This window comes from Pecten maximus, chromosome 2 (assembly GCF_902652985.1).
Source record: "Pecten maximus chromosome 2, xPecMax1.1, whole genome shotgun sequence".
NCBI classification, from domain to species: domain Eukaryota; kingdom Metazoa; phylum Mollusca; class Bivalvia; order Pectinida; family Pectinidae; genus Pecten; species Pecten maximus.
In genome coordinates this window covers 50,684,516-50,704,849 of record NC_047016.1, presented here as the reverse complement: position 1 = coordinate 50,704,849, position 20,334 = coordinate 50,684,516, and the positions used below count along the sequence as shown (strand labels likewise).

Here is a 20,334-nt window from a genome sequence, read left to right as displayed (position 1 = left end):
CAAATGTTAGGAAACTGAAAACAAATGCTTGATAGACAACAAGGTCCATAATTCAATATTCGAAAAGTGTCAAAATAACATCAAAATGTTTAATTGCTCTGAATCGAGAATATGAAATTGTGTCGTTTTTCAATTTTCTGTTATAGCGGTATATATTTGAATATTTTTTCTTTGATGTGAATCATTAACATACTAAACTTTTAAAACACCCTGTCCACTCGCTAAAAAATTAAAACAGATGCTATCGATTTCAACGAAATATAAGTGCATGGTCGTTAGCACGTGTGTTCTGGGAATTGATACATGATCATGATTGGCGTGCTTGGGACTTATGTTCCGTTCTCCACCAATAGGCGCTTTTGGAAGTCACGTGCTAGCATACTGACGTTATAATAGACACGTGTTTGCCTTTATAAGTTTTAAACAGTTTCAAGAATCGACTGTGCTGGCAATACTGTTGCTGATACGTGTATATTTGCTTTCCATTATGTCATCTTTAATTGAGACCACAGATTATGATAACTTCCATCCGGAATCATACTTGGCAGCTTACAAATGGATGGAAAATAGGAGAGAAGATGAAACAGATTTGTTTCAATTTTTTTTGGACGCCTTGCATGCCATTTTTAGTTCGGGTAACAGTGATGTTTAACATGATTATTTTTCATTGACAATTTTGAAAATTTGTATATCCGTGATGATTCAAAAATGCAGAACGTAATAAGTAATAGTACCGTAAATTTGGTTTAAATAACAATTGTCTTATTACTTACTATATCTTATATTTGCCGTCAGAACTTTGCAAATCACCAACAAATTGGAAGTATTTGTTGAAGCTAAAGCAGCGTAAGACTACAGACACTTTTAGAATATATACATTGTTCGTTGTTTATTTACTAATTTTGTGTAACTGTCCCATGTTCTATGTCTATATGTGATCATTTCTAATTTACTTATGTCGGGATAAAGGAACATATTGCCTCGAAAATTTGACAATTTACTTGTCTGTACAGGTGTTATTATTACATGATCAATAATATATATATATATATATATATACCCCTTTATCAAGACACAAGTAAATGACAAACGGTCACATATAAACATGGAACAACTTTTGGACTAATATAATGTAATTGGCAGTCAGGAGTCTTAAATATAAACAAAAAGGTCACGTGACCAGTTTATATACGTAAATATGTAGTGCTGCAGTGGCAGATTTGTCTACTTAGGATTTCTGATTGCGCTTGTTTTAAATTTTACCAGGCATCATTAAGGGTCAACGCCTTCTCGACATCGGTACTGGCCCAACAATCAAAACTCTGGTAAGCTCCGGCATGCACGTGGATGAAATATATCTAAGTGACATCAATCAAGAAAATCGAACTATACTGACCAGTTGGTGGATGGGTGACGTATGTTTGGATTCAGAAGTTGTGGACTATATCCTAAAAATAGAAAATGCCAGGTATGCGGAATTAAATTGATAACTGCATCCAAATTAAGTATGTTTAATATTGATATGTTACATTTGATAGTATTTCACAGAGAATGGGGTTAACAATTTTCAATATATTTTTCAAGTCGCTAGGCTATATTAAAGATTTGACTGTAGCAACTATCATAATTTACCCTATGCAGGAAATGCGACAATATCAATAATAGCTACGAGAATGGATCGTGTAGTTATTTTTCACAAAATGTAATTGTTTTTTAGCTATTCTTCCAAGGAAAGGCAGAACATGCTGAAAAGGAAAGTTCGCGGAATATTTCCTATTGATATCAGAAGCGGAAGTCCATTACCAAAGGGAGACCACCCAAGTCAGTTTGATGTAATTACAACATCTCTCTGTTTCGAAGCGGCTACGCAGAATCTTGATGAGTATGAAAAGGTGGTACAAAATGCAGCTTCGTTGTTAAAACGTGGAGGGCATTTGGTTTCACTTGGTCTTTTAGACAATGATTATTATGAAGTTGGAAATTTCAAATTTCTTTGTGCGTCTTTGTCTAAAGATGACATAGAACGTTTATACAAAGCATGTGGATTCCAAATAATCAATTTCAAGACGAAGATATTAGATCATGATCAGATAAAGAACAAGAAAATGGATCAATGGAGTGGGCAATTTGCATTGCATGCAGTGAAGAAATAATAAATTGCTAAAGTTAATTGCATTTGTACAGTGTTAAAGTTTTTTTTTATCAGCATTTTAAAACTGGCATTTCATATTCCTTTTAATTTCATAACAAGGACGCAGAAAGAAAACTCCATCTTTCTCCTGGTGGTTGTAAGTACTAGATTTTATGAATGTCACGCCTTTATGGAGACAGCATAGGCTTACCGAAGTGATACATAGCAGACGTACCCAATTATCGAGAGAAAAAATATTAAACCTGGAAGAAGCACGTTATAGCGCCTTGAACAAGGCAATGCTAGATTTTGTACTTTGTGAATTAGTAAAAACATATTTGTTACCTTTATGTAGGAAGTATTTTTAATTCATGTCGATCGGATATGTCATGTAGAACTTGAAATCAAGGACACTACAGACTTTTTAACATCAGCTGCTTACCTTTGTCTTTGTTTACAAAGTTAAATATATCAACACCCCTGCAACCCCACACACGGTATTCTGTTGTTTCCATTACCATTATTTCCGTGGAAGATGTCACCTGCTGACTGAAAGTCAATGACGATATCGGGATATTTGTACGGTCAACATCATGATTTCGTTTTAAATTGAGCTCTTGCTCGATGTTCACACGATGTCTGCACAATGTATGATCTGCGTTTATATCTTGCGAATGTGAGCAAGGTGGGCGATTGGAACGAACGGTAAATGCTATAGCTTTCATGATTGATATAAATTTAGGATTTGTTTACGAATAATGTAAAAACGTCCTGAAGGATTTGGATAAAAAATAGTATATGCTGTAATATCCTAGATGGAACTTTATAATTAGGTTTATCTATCTTAGATTCTATTTCAGAAAATATCTTTTAACTAGAATGCAGCGGTTTGTGATCAAACAGGGTTCATGTCCGTTATCTCATGTTGTCACTCGAGGTGGGGAATGTGAGGTATCACATAAAGAAGATATACTGATTATCTCCTTGAGCATTATATCTTTTAATTCTTTTATTAGTTTTATTGGTTCTTATAGCTATAAATAAATGGTATGGTAATATATACAGGTATGGTCATATATACAGGTATGGTCATACATACAGTTACGGTCATACATACAGGTACGGTCATACATACAGGTACGGTCATAGATACAGGTACGGTCATACATACAGGTACGGTCATACATACAGGTACGGTCATACATACAGGTACGGTCATACATACAGGTACGGTCATACATACAGGTACGGTCATACATACAGGTACGGTCATACATACAGGTGCGGTCATACATACTGGTACGGTCATACATACATGTACGGTCATACATACAGGTACGGTCATACATACAGGTACGGTCATTCATACATGTACGGTCATACATACAGGTACGGTCATACATACAGGTACGGTCATACAAACAGGTATGGTCATACATACAGGTACGGTCATACATACAGGTACGGTCATACAAACAGGTATGGTCATACATACAGGTACGGTCATACATACAGGTACGGTCATACATACAGGTACGGTCATACATACAGGTACGGTCATACATACAGGTACGGTCATACAAACAGGTATGGTCATACATACAGGTACGGTCATACATACAGGTACGGTCATACATACAGGTACGGTCATACATACAGGTACGGTCATACATACAAGTATGGTCATACATACAGGTACGGTCATTGACAGGACATGTTCAAGTAAACAGTAAAAATAGCATGTCATGTAGATCACTTTATCGTTTTCATTGCAAACTGGATGACAAATAGTGATACAAATATTGGTATCCGTTTTACAAAGTAAAACAATGTCAGAGGAGTTAGGGATAATTTTAATTTATTAATTATATTATCAAATATACAGATTTGATCAGAGAAACCGACATTGAAAATCCTGAAATAGTACATATATAATAATGTTGTACAATCAAAAGTAACACTTTTTCAAACAATTATCTGTTTTGAGCTTCATGTGCTTTCCAAGTGAAAGTGGCAACTTTTTTTTTTATTTTTCGAAGAAGAAAAATATTTGAACATATTTGGCTTCTGATTATACTTTCTAGATATATAAATGATTTTCTAGGATAATTGATCTTGGTACATTGGATAACAAAGTGATAGTCATCTTTAAGTACATAAACTTTACCACATACTCTTTCATTGAACCGGGGAGGGTAAAGTATTTTATTACATTTTTACCAGTGAAATATCAAAAATTATTCATTCTATAAAAGTGATATTTGTCACTAGTGAAAAATATCATATTTATCACTAGTGAAAAATATCACTTTTGCTGATTTGACCAATCAAATTAATGATTAGAAAATACCAAAATAATTGACCAATCAGAAAGCCCGACATATATCTCAGCACCTGAACAGGGGGAACTACATTTTTTGTTTAAAAATTATCGCTGTAGGCCTGGTTAGCATACGGGGTAGGTTTTTCGTTGATAAAAAATGTAATAAACAGAATATCTAACAGTGTCTTCAGTAATACCAAATATATTTCACTCGTGTGGCTAATATTCAGATATTTTTCACTCGTGCTGCGCACTCGTGAAAAATATCAAAATATTAGCCCCACTCGTGAAATATATTTGGTATTACTGAAGACACTGTTAGATATCCTCTATTACACATGTATGCACTATCTACTTCTATACATAAGTGATATGAAATTAAGATTATTCTATTCTCGACTAATAGTTAGGCTACAGCAGATGGAAATATATAGCAGCCATACTTTTGTTGCCATTTCCTAATTATTATATTTGGGTTTTTTTTATTTAATTTTTTGACAATTCTGAGATGAATTTTATATTTTTAGCTTATTTTTTTTTTTTTTTGATATTTGAAGAAGCAAATATGAAATATTGATGATATCAGATATTGATTGACATAATTTAACCTTCAGGCTATAAGAAATGGAGTGATTAAGAAGCGACATTGGGAAATTTTTGTAGTATGTTAGTAAATAATAATCAACGTTTATCTTAAAATTAATCTCATTTAAACGCATAATTCAAATGGTCAGTGAATATAAAGTCCATTAATTTTCCCGTGCAATAACAACAAAAATTAGTTTCCTTCTGAGATGTTTTTAAAATTTCCAAATAACATATAACAGATGACTCAAAGAATCATTAATTGGGTCCTACAATAAATTGACCTCAATAGTGAGTAATATCTGCGAGAGATATAATTTTGCTATGTTGCGGTCGTTAAAGACAGCGCAAAATGAATACCAATCGAGTATTTATATATACAAACAAATGTACATGATTTATATAGATGTTAATTGCAGAATTTTACAATGCACAGCTGCCGGTCCGATTTGGAATGTCAACCGCGAAATATTCCCCCCGCAAAATTGAAGATCTACGCTATCATGGCGTACCTATAAACCTTACATCATATGACTAGTTCGGTCTATGCAAAATAACCTAACAAAAACATGATTGCTCCCATAACGAGAATGGCACTAGTGTTTAACATCCATCGGCATCCTGATCGTTCTCTCATAAACGTTTGTTTCTGAGGTAAAGTCATCACAGCTATCTCCCTTCCTTTTTCAGGTTTCCCGCATAAGAACATTATGGTTTTCTCTGTCCATATCATTCCCTCGCTTTCGATCTCGGAAATGGAATCTTCTTCAAGATTGTCAGCATCTGTTCACATATAGATATATAATCAAATTTTGAAAATACGGTTTATCATACAAATGTGTACTGAGGAATATATTCCATAATTTGGATTGATCACAAAACTATTCTGTACCATTTAAAAATACGTTTATGCTACATGATATCAAGGTAATACTAGAATTTAAAAACAAAATTAATAAAGGTATTTAGACGCGACAAAAAAAATCTAGGAAGCAATGGGACATGATTGAAAACTGAAAACAGTAAAGTATCACATGCTTGACATTGTAATTCAACAAAACAAGTACAGATAGAACAAAAGTTACAGAATTATACAAGGTTTTCCGGTCGGAATCATCACCCATTTCACTGATAACATCCCCACTATGCCAACTAGGTAAGAAAGACTTTAATCAAACAATCCTTACAGTATATTAAAGTTTCTTTGGAAGGAATTTTCGCTGAATAAAAAGGTATTGGTCAATGAGGTACAATCACGAGGATATTCGGGGATTTCGGACACGGTTTTGAGTGTCCAGTCATCCGTGACATGTAAATGTTATCAATGCAAATAATGGTTATGTAGTATACAGTTTGTTTATATGATATAGCATTACAGATTCAATTGATTTTCCTATCCTAAATTTTCAGGATTTATTTTGATTTGCGACAGTCAATTTAATTTTTGTTTCCTTTTTTTTTCTAATATACCCTGGAGTGTTTTGCATTGACTGCGCCAGTCAGAAACCGATTATGACGTCATAATATAGACAATGACGTTATATCCTGAATTGTAAATGGCGCGACGAAATGGCTGTCTCGATTGACATTAAACCTGTCAAAATGGAAGTTTTCAGAGTTATTTGAGGAATATTTAACATGTTTTCATTTCGTTTGAAATTTAAGGAAATGAGTCTCATAATTTCTATTGTGCGAGCCTTGGCAAGAGTTTAAGATTCTAGATATCTTACTTTTACATGAGAGCGGTATTTCTTACACAGACTTGTCATTTTTGTATGTTTTATTGACCGAGTACTTCAGAGCCAATTGACTATTCCGCTTTTAGCGCACCCCTTGACATTGAAAATGAAAAGTCAACCTTTTCTTATTGGTGAACATTCCTTAAATGTCGGTAAATATAGATTTGAGTTTACCCTTTTCCGGTCCGAACGTGATTTACCTGTGCTGCTCTGCACGATTTGGTTATCCGATACACAAGATTTATCATATTTAATTTTAGGTGCCATGTCATCTTTCGCAATGGGTGAGAAACTCTCTTCCTCAATGTCACCGTCCTCTTTCTCTTCCGATTTCACAATTGGTTGAACGCGTGTCCACCATGTCAATCCCTCTAACTAAACACAAGTTAATTACAGTTTTAATGTTTTCGGTGAATGGGAATTACATGTATTATTCACGAATTAATTACAATACAATACAGTTTCCTGTTGGACAGAGATACAAATTTCTAAACAAAACATAATTATAAAGAATACCCTCTAAACCTCTTTTGTAGTATATACATATAAACATGTACATGTCTAAAGAGTTTACATGTGTGTTAATGCTTCCACATACGTCTACTTCAGGTTAATATATATAGGGAAAAACATTGGCCCCTAATCCTAGGGGGTTAATAGTTTTTCTATAAATACTAACCAGAAGCAGACACCTTTGATGTTGCACATGGATTTGAAAACCACCAAAAGCACTATATATAAAATAAGCGCATTATGCTATCTTTTCTCCTAGTTTTACAAGTTTTTTTATATGTGGATTTGATTGGTTTTTTTTTAGGTCCTTGCACTAGTTCTTACTTACCTACGTAGTCACGTGACCGGCACGATGGATGATATTAACACTTGGTCGGTAATGCTGCCCTGTGCACCTCATTACCCCAATTTATTGTGTAGATAAAAATGAGGTACTCCTGAAGTATATTTCGAATTAATAGAAAAGCACCGTCCAAGCTTTCAAATATGTATTCCAAACTATCCTTCGGTTTACAAAGAGGTCCTAATTGCCAAATCGTTTCTAAACTGGCATGCTTTTTTTCATTTATTAACAAAGACATCTTTTTCCAAAATTGGATGGCAGTTTTAATTTTTTTCATCTAAAATCTGTTTAAGATATAAATTGTTTGATCAGCATTGAATTTGAGTAATTGGGTCACCAGAGCGATTGTCGAGCAAGTGTTGATGTTCATGTTTCGATATTGGAACTCTTCAATGTTTTAAGTACCGAATGCAGTAGCCTATAGAGGTGAGGAAACGCTGATACATGGATGAAATTGATCGTAATTAATTAAATCAATTCAGTCAATTTCATAAAGCATATACATATGTATTGCATCTTGTAGAACATTATTGGTTAGCCTAGCGCGAGTTTTCTCGTGCCCCGACACCATTTCTGGTGTAGGACCAGAATGCACTACATGTACTATTTGAAAACGACATAATTTCGTGTCGCTAAGATTTTGCTGCATAAGACATAATAAAATGGGGCGTAACATAACACTAGCAACCTTAAATATATGGATAAATGAGATATCTATTTTCCCCAAAGAAATATTTAGTCACATATTGGTGCTCAATTTCGTCCGCATAAACACTAATTAATACACTGACAAAGTGAAAGTTGAAATTCTATGTGTAACTAGCCTTTTTCGGTTACCGGGTATTCTACATTGATATATGATATTGTTGGGTTTTAATCCTATCTAATCAGTATAAACAGGCTTAAGCATACAAAAACACTGAACAACAGATAATGCACCCTTCAAAGCAAGCAATGCAAACACAACACGTAATCGGAATGGATAAGTTTCAACAAAGTACAAGTGTATATTTTATATGATTACAGTAATGAGCGCAACATTAACCCACATGCGTTATGGACTTCATATCGGTCAATACATTTTTTCAGGTTCATATAAGCTGTTCTTCATTGATGTAATGTCTATAAAGAATTAAAGCAATGTTTATATCTTTGAATACAAACTTCGAGTTTATATGATGCAAGAAGAAATAGATGAAGAATATAAATACAGATTTAGATCAAATCTAAGAAAATCCAATTATGAGGCAATGCTTTGATATTTCATAGTATCCTGGTGTTGCAAAACCAACAGTGAATACCGACATATTCTCGAAACTATGAATCTTACCTCTTTTTCAGTCTTTCCTGGTGTGAACATGCTTATGGCAGCAACAGCCAAGGGAGTCAGTAAGACAAGAAAGGTTCCGAAATACAGGAAATGTACTTTGTATAGCACAGGTGGTCTCGTTTCCGGTTCGCCACAACCTGGGGCAGGATAGGTAAACTCAAGCACGAGTCGAATCATGCCGCAAACATGTGCGATTATCAAACCGCCTAACACACCCTGCACCACAAAAAAAAACAATAAAACATCGCCTTATTACACAGTAACCAAATAGAAATAGAGTAATTTCGTAAGGCAGCATATTCTAAAATCTTCAAATAAACCATATAATTAAGAATAAATCGTACTTTTTTACAGCACATTCGCAGAGATTGTCATACAAAGAGATTCTCCAGTGTGCGGAAACACAAAAACAGGAACTAGACAAAACAATGACATCATAATAGAGCAACGGTACGCAATATCGCACAGCACATAAATTCGCACCACACATAACGATGTTTTGCATTTGTCCTCCAAGTGGTCGAGGACTGTGTTGTTTTTTTTCCTTTTTTTTATATGATGACTGATGCCAGACTTTCGTCGAACTTTTGCCATTTTCAATATATCTTTGCAATTGAAGTTCGTTTTGAAAACAAAATTTAACTGATACGACTCTTTTCCGATAAAATGGATACCGGATGATTAAATATTTTCAATCTTAATTTAGGATATTTTTGTCTCGGTTGAAAACTATTTTTACCAACAAAATTGGAAAAGCTAGATGGGTGTGCGAAATTACGTTCCCGGTCGTCTTCAAACCCAGAAATAAACACAAGTTAACGACAGCTCCCATGCGCAGTGATATGTGTGCGCACATCAGGTTAGAGTGTACAACTTTTATGTTACGAAGCATCCGTACATCAAACAATGTGAGGTATTCTTTCTCCATTTGAAATTTGATAGAAATGTATACATACCGAAAGCGTGCGAAATTACGAATCCCCCATACATCATTCTCACACACACACGTACATATATAATATGTACAGAGCATCTTGGCCAGCAATCACGCATAGTGCTAAATTACGTTAAAATCAATTAGATATAATCAAAATGTGAAAGCGTTATGTAGTATATTATACTAAGTTACCAATTCAGTTGTTCGTTTCCAAAGTATAGCCATCATAAACGCCGGACCAACAGGCGCCATCAGATTAGCTTGTACCATATTAATGTAATTAAAGAGTTGACCTCCCTGTGACCCCTTGATCAGAGGTAGCCAGACAATGCTGATTGCACACATAAACAAAATGACGATTCTGAAAAATTAAAAAATTAATTTCCATTGTAGACTATTTATCATCACACATTATGAAACTCCCTGAATAAATGATAATGCTAAAAACGTTTTACTGTGTTATTGATATATTCACTATGCTTAATTAAACGAGTACAAAATACCAACAAAACGATTTCTATGAAAACACTGTGGAAAGTATTCGGAGAAAAGACCAGCAGTTCAAAGAAAGTAAGCGTCTTCATATTCCAAGACCAAAATGCAGTTTTTACCTGCCGACGATTAGCAATTCTCTCTGGGTCGATAATGGACGAAATCGTCGCCACAGATCCATGGTAAACAACGTACTGGAACTGTTAAAGATGGAAGTCAGGGAACTCATGATGGCGGATAGGATAACAGCCATCAGGAAACCTCTTAGTCCTGAGTATTATTTGACATAAATAAATGGTAAGTACATGCGTATACAATATGCAATCCTTTGCTCTTGGGATAATTCGTCATTGTCGAGACAATCCAAGTTTTTTTTTATGTTGCCTGAATGAGACCTCAATATTTTGATTTTATTTAGATTTTTTTTTCTGTTTTAATACTTAATATTTATTCAAATAAAATCATACCTGAATAAAAGTTAACTTATATCCTACCAAGCCATACTAATTTTTTCATATATCTTGACGATTCAAATTAATACACGTTTTTGTCAATATGCATAACAATTTAGGTCAACAAGTGTGGATTTTTCAGTAAAAATATCTCAAAATCATTCACATTTTCACGCTGATGTTGTATTAACTCATGGTAAGTGTTTGAAAGCTTCTTTCTTGAAAACTGACCAAAATAAAGTAATGCATGATGATGGATACTAGTGTTGAGCTCTTACCATTCGGAAGAAGTTCCAAGACCATTTTAGGGTAAGCGATGTTAGAGCATCCCACTGGATTCTCACAAATCCTCATGCACTCGTCGGGGTCGACACAGGCAACCTCATCTGTAATAAGGTTTGGTTTATTGGTTAACTTTTGTTTAACGTCCTATTAACAGCCAGGGTCATTTAAAGACGTGCCTGGTCATTTAAAGAGAAACCACTGACCTACGGTCAGTACAAGGCAAGTGTCCCACGTGGATTTCGACCTCACAACCCAGAGGTTGAGGGCTAGTGATAAAGTGTCCGGACACCTTAACCATTCGGCCACCGCGGCCCCCTTCTGTAATACCACGATATATCTGTTAAATGTACTGTTCTAAAGACATCCCATAAAACTCCATCACAGCTGCTACCTTCTTCTAGAACGGAAAAAATGTTTAGTTCTAGAAGAAGGTAAAAGCTGTGATGGAAATTTGAATAGGCCTAAGTTAATATCAAAATGTCAAACGGGAATGATTAACCAGTTATGGATAATGAAGATTTGAAAATGTTCACAATTTGTGACACAGTAAGTACACAGTAAGTAAGAATCTACAGAAGGCTTACAGGTTTACAATATACTTTGGTAAATATCATTACAATAAGACATAATGTTCCCTAAACATCTTAAACCTCAATACGTGGCACTGTTTGGAATTGTCGGGAAATTACGTGTTTTTGGAAGACAACACATTGCAGTGTAATGCTTAGATATATTTCAGGGTTTGGAAAAAACGAAGGTATAAAAATCTTAATCTTGGTATGTTTAATACATGAAAACATGAATATATGGAATGGAACACCTACATTGTATGAGATAAACCTCTACGTCACTTATTCGATTTGCATTTCATCGTTTACCTGGAAATAACACTCGACTGATCATTCCAGGAAATATCATCAGAAACAGTGGCAGAATTTTCAGGGCAGCCGCCAAGACCGATCCACCTTTAGCATGTTCAATATTCTTCGCTGCGAGTGATCGTTGTACAATTATCTGTAAAGATAGCATTACTGCAAAATTACCACATATTAAAATCCATATATCATATCATACTCTTTTTCTGATTTTTGTATTTATTATTTCTTGAAATTTTAACCATTGGACAGTCATATAGATGATAATTAAGGCCTATTTTGTTTGAAGTTTTGCTTCGAATCAGATCGATTAGCTTCAACAGTCAAATTCGGACATTTACCGAAGTATTTCCGAATAGACAAATATTTATCTAAAACCCCAAAGCTATAATATGATAATGACAATTAATAATGTAATGAAAACAGGCACAAACTACCTCTATACCCATATATAACTACCTCTATACCCGTATATAACTACCTCTATACCCATATATAACTACCTCTATACCCATATATAACTACCTCTATACCCATATATAACTACCTCTATACCCATATACAAACTACATGATTGATCCGTTATTAGGATTGAAGTATGACACGATTAAAACTCTAAATATAACGTTAATGATATCAATGTAAAAAATGTTCTAACTTCACATCAAATGTAGTTTTCCTTTAAAAAAACGCTGAATGTTTTATGAAAAGTTAAATACTTAAGCTATCATCTTCTGCAATACAAATTGTTTTGTCTCTTTTATGTAAATCCACGAATCCTGTATGCAAACACCTTTGTTCCTGTTGTCTTTTTGCCTTCCAGTTTTGTTAAGCCGTTTCTGATCTAAGAAAATTTAGAGTTTTTCCCCTGGAACCGACAGTGACGAGATTCAGCCTGTCTGTAGCTCTTCAGCTGTCTGCTCTTCTTAGGATTCGTTTATATTTGATCATATTCCTTTATCCCATTTTATTTAAATTCATGATGAGCTGTTGTATAAAAAGATGATTGTTAAATTACCTGATCACAGCACCAATAGGCGACACATCCAAGGGAAGCAACAACGACAAGACCTGGCCATGGTTGTTCGCTTCCAGCAGGATCTAGAAACACGTGGAACGCATCCTTTCTCGGCAGGCCGCAGGACGAATTGGCAATTTGAATGGTTGCTGATGAATTCAGATATCGTTTCTGTAAATTCTCAAGGCTTCCTATTTCGTTCATTCCTGAACATTAAATAAGAGAATTAATATTTTCCGCTTGCAAACCTCTCAAACAATGATACATTGCAATAATTAACTGCTTTGTAAAATGGTTCGGTTTGATGAATATTTTCATTTTAAGTTTAAAAGCTCGAAAATTTAAACAAATACTAAACCATTGTAATTGAACACGGCCCTTTGTTTAAATTGTATATTTAATTTTATGAATTATGATCGTAGGCTTACCTTATTTTCGTCACATAAAACAACATTGTAACAAAGGCAATTTAGAAACGGCCTCAATAATTGAAATAATAGAAATATGAAGAAATGAAACAAGAAATGACATTATTAACACATGCATATGTGTATACGTTTAGATATAAATCCAATTGTCTTACCTGCACCCATTAATACAAAGGCTCCAATGGTCATGACGACTGTCTGGAACGTGTCTGTATACATCACAGCGGTTAGACCTCCTGACAGAATTGTACGAGAGACAAAAAATTATAAACACTGTTCAATACAAATTGGGAATAGGATACAGAATAGCAAGAGATGAAAAAACTGCATCATACGGCGGTTGTGTCCTTCTATGACTCGTCTATGATACTATAGGCGTTATTTTTTAGTTTTAAAAAGAGATATACAGGCTTGTTGTCTATTTATTGAAATTTGTCGTCAAGCACTGACACTCAACCATGCAAAAGATTTTTCTCTGTATGAATAACGCAGAAACCATTGTATAAATATGCATATATGTATATAAGGAACCAAACAATGGACCCACAAATAGTTAACGAAAGAGCAGATCGTAAAGGTAAGTGCGATATAACACGTAGATTAATTCTAGTTATAGTATCACAAATATGATATAAATCTTGACGCTATGGATATTGGTACTTCTCAGGTGTAGTTCATTTTAAGATCTTTGACATTGACACCAAGAATAAAATTCCAAGAGAAATAAGATTAATGAATAAAGCAGTATAACTTTCTCAAAGCAAGGATGACATGTCTTTTACGTGATTAAAGCATTGTGTTGCATTAACCGTTCTAAACTTTGCATCACAATTTACATAAAGCAACTTCCACCATAACATGTTATACAAAATGTACTACACATTTATGTTTAAAGTTGAGTTAGAATAAATTAATAGTATCAGTTAGTTTTCATTTAAAATTAGAATTGTGTAGCTTTTAAATGTTGTCACTTGACCTACTAACCTAGAATGGTGTAAAACCCTGTGATAGCCAGCAGGATGATGACAGACACGTACATGTTCCATCCTGTCGCCATTTGCAAGAACAGGGACCCAGCAAACATGCTCACCTGAGTTTCAGAACAATCGCTTAATCATAGACAATGGTAGGGCGCAGTGAAGGTACAGGTATAGAATAGCCAGTACATATGTTTTATTATTGATTTGAATTTTGGAACGGTACAGACCATACTAATCACTTTTTTGTTTGTTTGTTTTTGTTTAACGTCATAATGTATACAATGCAAACAGGGGTTATACAAACCTACATGGTTTGGTTTTTGTTTGTTTTGTTTAACGTCCTATTAACAACCAGGGTCATTTAAGGACGTGTCAGGTTTTGGAGGTGGAGGAAAGCCGGAGTACCCGGAGAAAAACCACCGGCCTACGGTCAGTACCTGGCAACTGCCCCACGTAGGTTTCGAACTCGCAACCCAGAGGTAGAGTGCTAGTGTTAAAGTTTCGGGACACCTTAACCACTCGGCCACCGCGGCCCCTATACTAATCACTAAAACTCAACACATTATCATTTCACTGATTGTGATATAGATTGAATTTGTGTTTGTGCTGATAAAGTAGCGTTTGATTTGGGTGTGATTTGCTGACGTATATATTTTAAAAGAGATGTTAATACACAATTGCTAGTATGAATACTTGTATGAAAATATTTTTTCGTTATTTCATTAATGCATCTATCAAGAAATGTTTAATTCTTGTTTTATGATATGCTTATAATATGTATTACTTAATGTATATTCTATTATAAGTAGTAATGCGTTTAAGATTCTACCAGAACACTCTTTATTGTCAGTAAGATTATGTTATGTAGAATACCTTCACACTGCGGGTCTGGATTAGAGAATGAACCATGACGTCATATACATACCAAGTTCATTAACTATCGGTAAATTGTTTCAAACATTTCAAAAAAATAACACTATGTCATAAATAATGGAAGTGAAATGTCAAGCATTTTCAAACAAAATGAAGAAACATTCATGTGGTATTGTTTATACATAAGTACATATATAATGATATATTATAAATACATAGTACCAAATAAGAAATATTCTGTCCTGTTTTATCAGACCAATAGTGTGGGCTTAACAAGGAATCGTGCAGATTGATCAAAGGACGTCTAATACAAGTGCATGCATTAGGTTTTTTAATACGTTACCGCCAGTTTGGTGACAATGGACAATAGAAGAGAAAGGCAAGAAAGGTAAATCCGGATCCTGTTTCCACCGAGCCGTCTTTCCATATACTCTGGTAAAGTATACACCTATAACACGTAACACAGCATCCGTATCATACATGTATATAGGAACGAGTCATAATTTAACAACTCTGGGGTTATGTCACATGTAATCAAATACCGGTACAACGTATTTTATCCTGTTTGTGTATTTTTAATTAGCACATGCTGTTTATAACATAAGATCTGTATACATTGTACTGATAAAATCTTCTAAACGATATATTCTTTATAACATGATAATTAAGTTTCTACTGGTAAAATCTAATAAACAAAATGCAATTTAAACATAAGCTTGGTCTTTTCCTGAGAAAATCTGATAAAACAGTATGCTCTGTTTAACACACCAGTAAGGTCTTTATACTGATAAAATCTGATAAATGGTATGCTTTTATAACAATATCTTTATTCTGATAAAATCTGATAAATGGTATGTTTTTATAACAATGTCTTTATACTGATAAATCTGATAAATGGTATGTTTTTATAACAATATCTTTATTCTGATAAAATCGTTTTTAACAAATGGCACTGTAATGATTCAATTCTATCTGATGTTAACAGAAGGAAGATGTCGATGGATTGACAGGACATATACATGTAGGTATACAAAGGTATATTTCTAATAACATTAATGGCTGAACTTATTCTAACGTAATCTTTATCCCAGCGACTGGCACCGATTCTGCAATCTTACTTCTATAATAACAATTATAAAAACTGTTAATAATAATGATACAGTATATATATCAAAAAACGAAAAAGGCTACCACGGTTTTCAAAATTCGTTAGAAAAGAAAATAGTATACCGTTCATTGTGTAATATATATTATACGTGTATACCATCCTATTTCGTATAAATCACTATTTTCGCGTTTGTTTTTCATAAATACACATACATGTATCATACCGCAGAGAGCAGGACACTTACCCCTGATGATATATAGACTGGGATGAAATACCATCCAAGGGCTAAAATAAGCATTGCCGGCTGAAACGAAAATAATTTCTATAAGACATTTTGACAAAAAGTTGAAGATTTCATTCTTCTGGTATAAAACGATATAAATATCAGTATTATCATTCGAACTAAATGTTCTAATAATCTAATCAACATAAAGGGAGGTTAATAATTATAGCCGTGATATATTGACCACGGTCAATTTATGATCCTTATGATAAAGTGGAACTGTAACTGATTTAAGAATTTGATATCAAATTAGCCTAGATGGTAAACTAGGTCACTGTGACCTGCTTTTTGCAATATTTGACATTTATTTTGGCAGTCTCTCCTTTTTAAGAAGTGATACTTGCAGAAACTACAAAAACAATATTCAATCTATGAACTTAAACAGCGAAAATTCATTTTCACTATCTTAACTTTTAAATTTCTATAAACCAGGAAAAATCTAATGTTTAAAAAAGCAGCTGACCTTATGGTATCTACCCTCCTACTAATGTAAAATAATTATCAGAGAACGAATATGATTCGATGAATGATGGAACTGTTTGAAAACAAATTAGTAGTGTTTAATGGATTTAACGAATTGATTACTTTGATGATATACCTGTGTTATTATTTTTTTAATCTCGCATATTAAGTATTTGTACGAGAGAGGTAAAGGCGCCCTGTTGTAGAGTATTAACTGCTTCTAGTTCAAACTGCTTCTAGTTCAAATACGTGTAAAGTCTCCATTGAGTGAGGGTAATTACTGTACTGTACATCAACAGGCATCAATATCTAACTTCATATCACATACGGATACAGAAGATTTATAAAATGGCGTTGCTAAAGTAGAAGGAAAAAGACCATGCGTTCAGGACGGTTAAGCGTCTGAATAAGGATATTAAAACCGGATAACATCATGTTCTTTAGGTACCATAAGATATATTATTACCTGTGAGTCGAAAGTGCGAAAATAACAGAATAATATGTCATACTGAAATATTATTTAGCATAATAGATATTAAATATCATACCAGCCATTCAAACATAATATTTGCAATCCCGCTCGAGGCACCAGATCCTGCGAGACCGACGAAATGCTCGCTTCCTATATTGCTTGAGAATAAGGAAGCACCTACCTGAAATAGATTAACATGTTACCGTTAGCTCGATGTTTTTTTAACGTTTTTAACGTATCAAACAGCCGCTGAAGGGACGGGGAAAAAAATAACACGCTCCATGAAATCAGAAAAATCAAGTTCACACGGACGCATTATTATATATTTTTGTCTAGATTCCAATTTCTTACTCGTTATCTCAGGTATGACACTTTTGACCGGACCAATTACAATGTATATACATGTATATGTATCTATTTATGTAATAGTCTTAGAATCGAGTTGCTTACATTCCCCATATTATTCCAATGAGAAATGTACATAAATAAAAACATGACATACCGCTACCCAAGGCATTGTTCTGCCGGCAAGGAAGTAGCTCTTCACGTTCCCACGACCTGATCGCCTCATTGACTAAAACACACAAACATATAATAACGCAATTATGTACATGTGTCAAAGCATAACTACTAACATTTAATGTGTCCCCTATATAGCTATCTAGTAAATACTACTAGATCCGCACGAGTCGTAAAATTAAAAATCACAAATCTCCTTGAGTACTTCAATCTCGGTAACCCTTCGAAATTAATAATCGCAGTGTAATATTTTACGCCACTTTTAGTTTTTGATGTATTACAGCTTGTTTCCCTGACATTCCCATTTCCGAGATAAAGTCTACAAAATGGTCAACAAACAAGCTCAGACCAGCGGGAAGTTATATTTAGCCTAGTGGTAGTATGTTCGCCTTGTAAAATTCTGTGATATTTTAATTATGCCCTTCTTATTTTGCATTTTATCATTGTTTGAACTGTGAGGAACCTCAGGGCCCCATCCCCTGGGGCCACATGTCTGGGATATTAGAATGTTATTTTTAAGATAAGCGAAGGAAGTTCGCCTTGTACAAGCGGGAGGTCGCTAGTTCGAAGCCCGGCGCGGACAGGGAATGTTTCTTTACAATTTTCTTCTCGCAAGCCAAGCTAGAGGAGATTGGAAGGCTTTCTAAGAGCTATAGAACCTGGATTGTGGTTGTCTATGTAGGCGAACGCTTAGTGGAGAATGTATGTCACCTTACTAGTCCTATAATATAAGACTTCGAAGGTTCATATCGTTATATTTTACATTTACTATCGGACTCGGGCTTACGGGAATTTCCGTTTAGCCCGCTAAGACCTCCTTGATAGCAAGAGGTCGCTAGCTTGAGGCCCGGCGCGGGCATGCGGAAAACTTCATGTTTTTTTTTCTTATTTTTATACCTTTGAATATATTTGTTTTTAAACCCGAGGAGTTCCGGATGCGCGCGAGTAGTCTGGCAGGGTATTTTTTTCATTGCTCATTCCTATTACAAATGCATTCCCTTCTATGTTTCAATATTTTGACATTTGTCTATGTCCATTTTGATTGAACATCACATGGTTTAATAACAACATTACTAGATGGCATGCTACAGAAACAAAGACTAGCTTACCCATAATCCAATTACTAGCACAGTTAAAAAGTATATAGCAAGAACCAAGATGTCCGCCCAGTTGTCAATACGTCCTGCAGTATTCGCCATGTTTATCTTATCTGTGGACTTCCAAAGACATACGCTGATGTTTGCACAAGCCAGACGTAGCAGGTATTCAGATATTGTTGGTGATATCCGTAAAACAGCAAAATAAATACATGTAGTTGATGTCAAATCATCATATATTAGGTATTCGACTCTTTCATCTCACATCTCTCCTGCAGGTGGAATGATACCTGTGTAAAAATGGTCATTTTAATTTACATAACAGAGAATTGAAATGGTATCTATAAAGTGATATGTTCCAAACAGAATATGTACGTGCCCTTGTTAAGGTGACCTTAGCGAAGAATGTACTGATAATATGTCGGATATCAATATATCGGTGACTCCATAAACGGAACACTTTAGATAAATGAAAGCCACGAAGAGACTTCATAAACAAACCAAGTATCTACTAACAATAGATTTACAGTTATGTTGTAATATGACGATTAGAAGTTTTGTTATCCCAAATCATGGAACAGTGTTGAAATTCCAATTCACAAACCCAGTAAAAATAGAGAAGACCCGGCCTAATAATATTAACCTTTAGACTTTACAGCCCATCTATACAAAACCATGGAAACCATGATACAGTGTAAATAACAGACTTAATTACCATCTAGAAAAACAAATCTGAGAAGTAATAATTAAAGTGGGTTTAGATTTACACTAGGCTCACTAGTATGACTACATCAGAAATAATTAAAAAAAAAAGGACTCCCTTAGCAAAACTTTTCATGCAAGCTGTATTTCAGATCTAAGGATGGTTTAGTCTGGCAGGAAGGTCTTTACTATGACATAAATAAGTAGAAATTGAAGGTAATATGTTCAGATTTATCAAGTTTTCCCCAGAAGACCTTCAAATTGTAAGGTGTGTTTTACCTTGATTAGTCGTACATACTTCGATATCAAATTGGCTTTATTCATCATTTATAATTCTACGCTGCATTAAATGTTTACTTTACGATAGAGTATATTCATCCGAAGGTT

At 34.3% G+C, this 20,334-nt stretch overlaps 2 protein-coding genes across 2 annotated transcripts; one reads left to right on the top strand and one right to left on the bottom strand.

The window, feature by feature from the left end:
- The first annotated feature begins 427 nt into the window (after positions 1 to 427).
- Positions 428 to 2,153, top strand: LOC117343614 (nicotinamide N-methyltransferase-like). The gene is made up of 3 exons (XM_033906052.1): positions 428 to 635; positions 1,267 to 1,468; positions 1,718 to 2,153. The coding sequence occupies exons 1-3, from the start codon at positions 488 to 490 to the stop codon at positions 2,151 to 2,153; spliced, it is 786 nt and encodes a 261-aa protein (XP_033761943.1). The 5' UTR covers positions 428 to 487.
- A 2,560-nt stretch (positions 2,154 to 4,713) lies between these two features.
- On the bottom strand, positions 4,714 to 19,521 carry LOC117322395 (sodium/glucose cotransporter 5-like). Its single transcript, XM_033877271.1, has 15 exons — positions 19,258 to 19,521; positions 18,132 to 18,203; positions 17,706 to 17,810; positions 16,657 to 16,716; positions 15,648 to 15,752; positions 14,436 to 14,541; positions 13,607 to 13,687; positions 13,024 to 13,229; positions 12,009 to 12,144; positions 11,124 to 11,231; positions 10,513 to 10,663; positions 10,094 to 10,262; positions 8,965 to 9,180; positions 6,979 to 7,153; positions 4,714 to 5,822 (listed from the first exon to the last, which is right to left on the bottom strand). The coding sequence occupies exons 1-15, from the start codon at positions 19,345 to 19,347 to the stop codon at positions 5,584 to 5,586; spliced, it is 2,019 nt and encodes a 672-aa protein (XP_033733162.1). The 5' UTR covers positions 19,348 to 19,521; the 3' UTR covers positions 4,714 to 5,583.
- Positions 19,522 to 20,334: the final 813 nt, after the last annotated feature.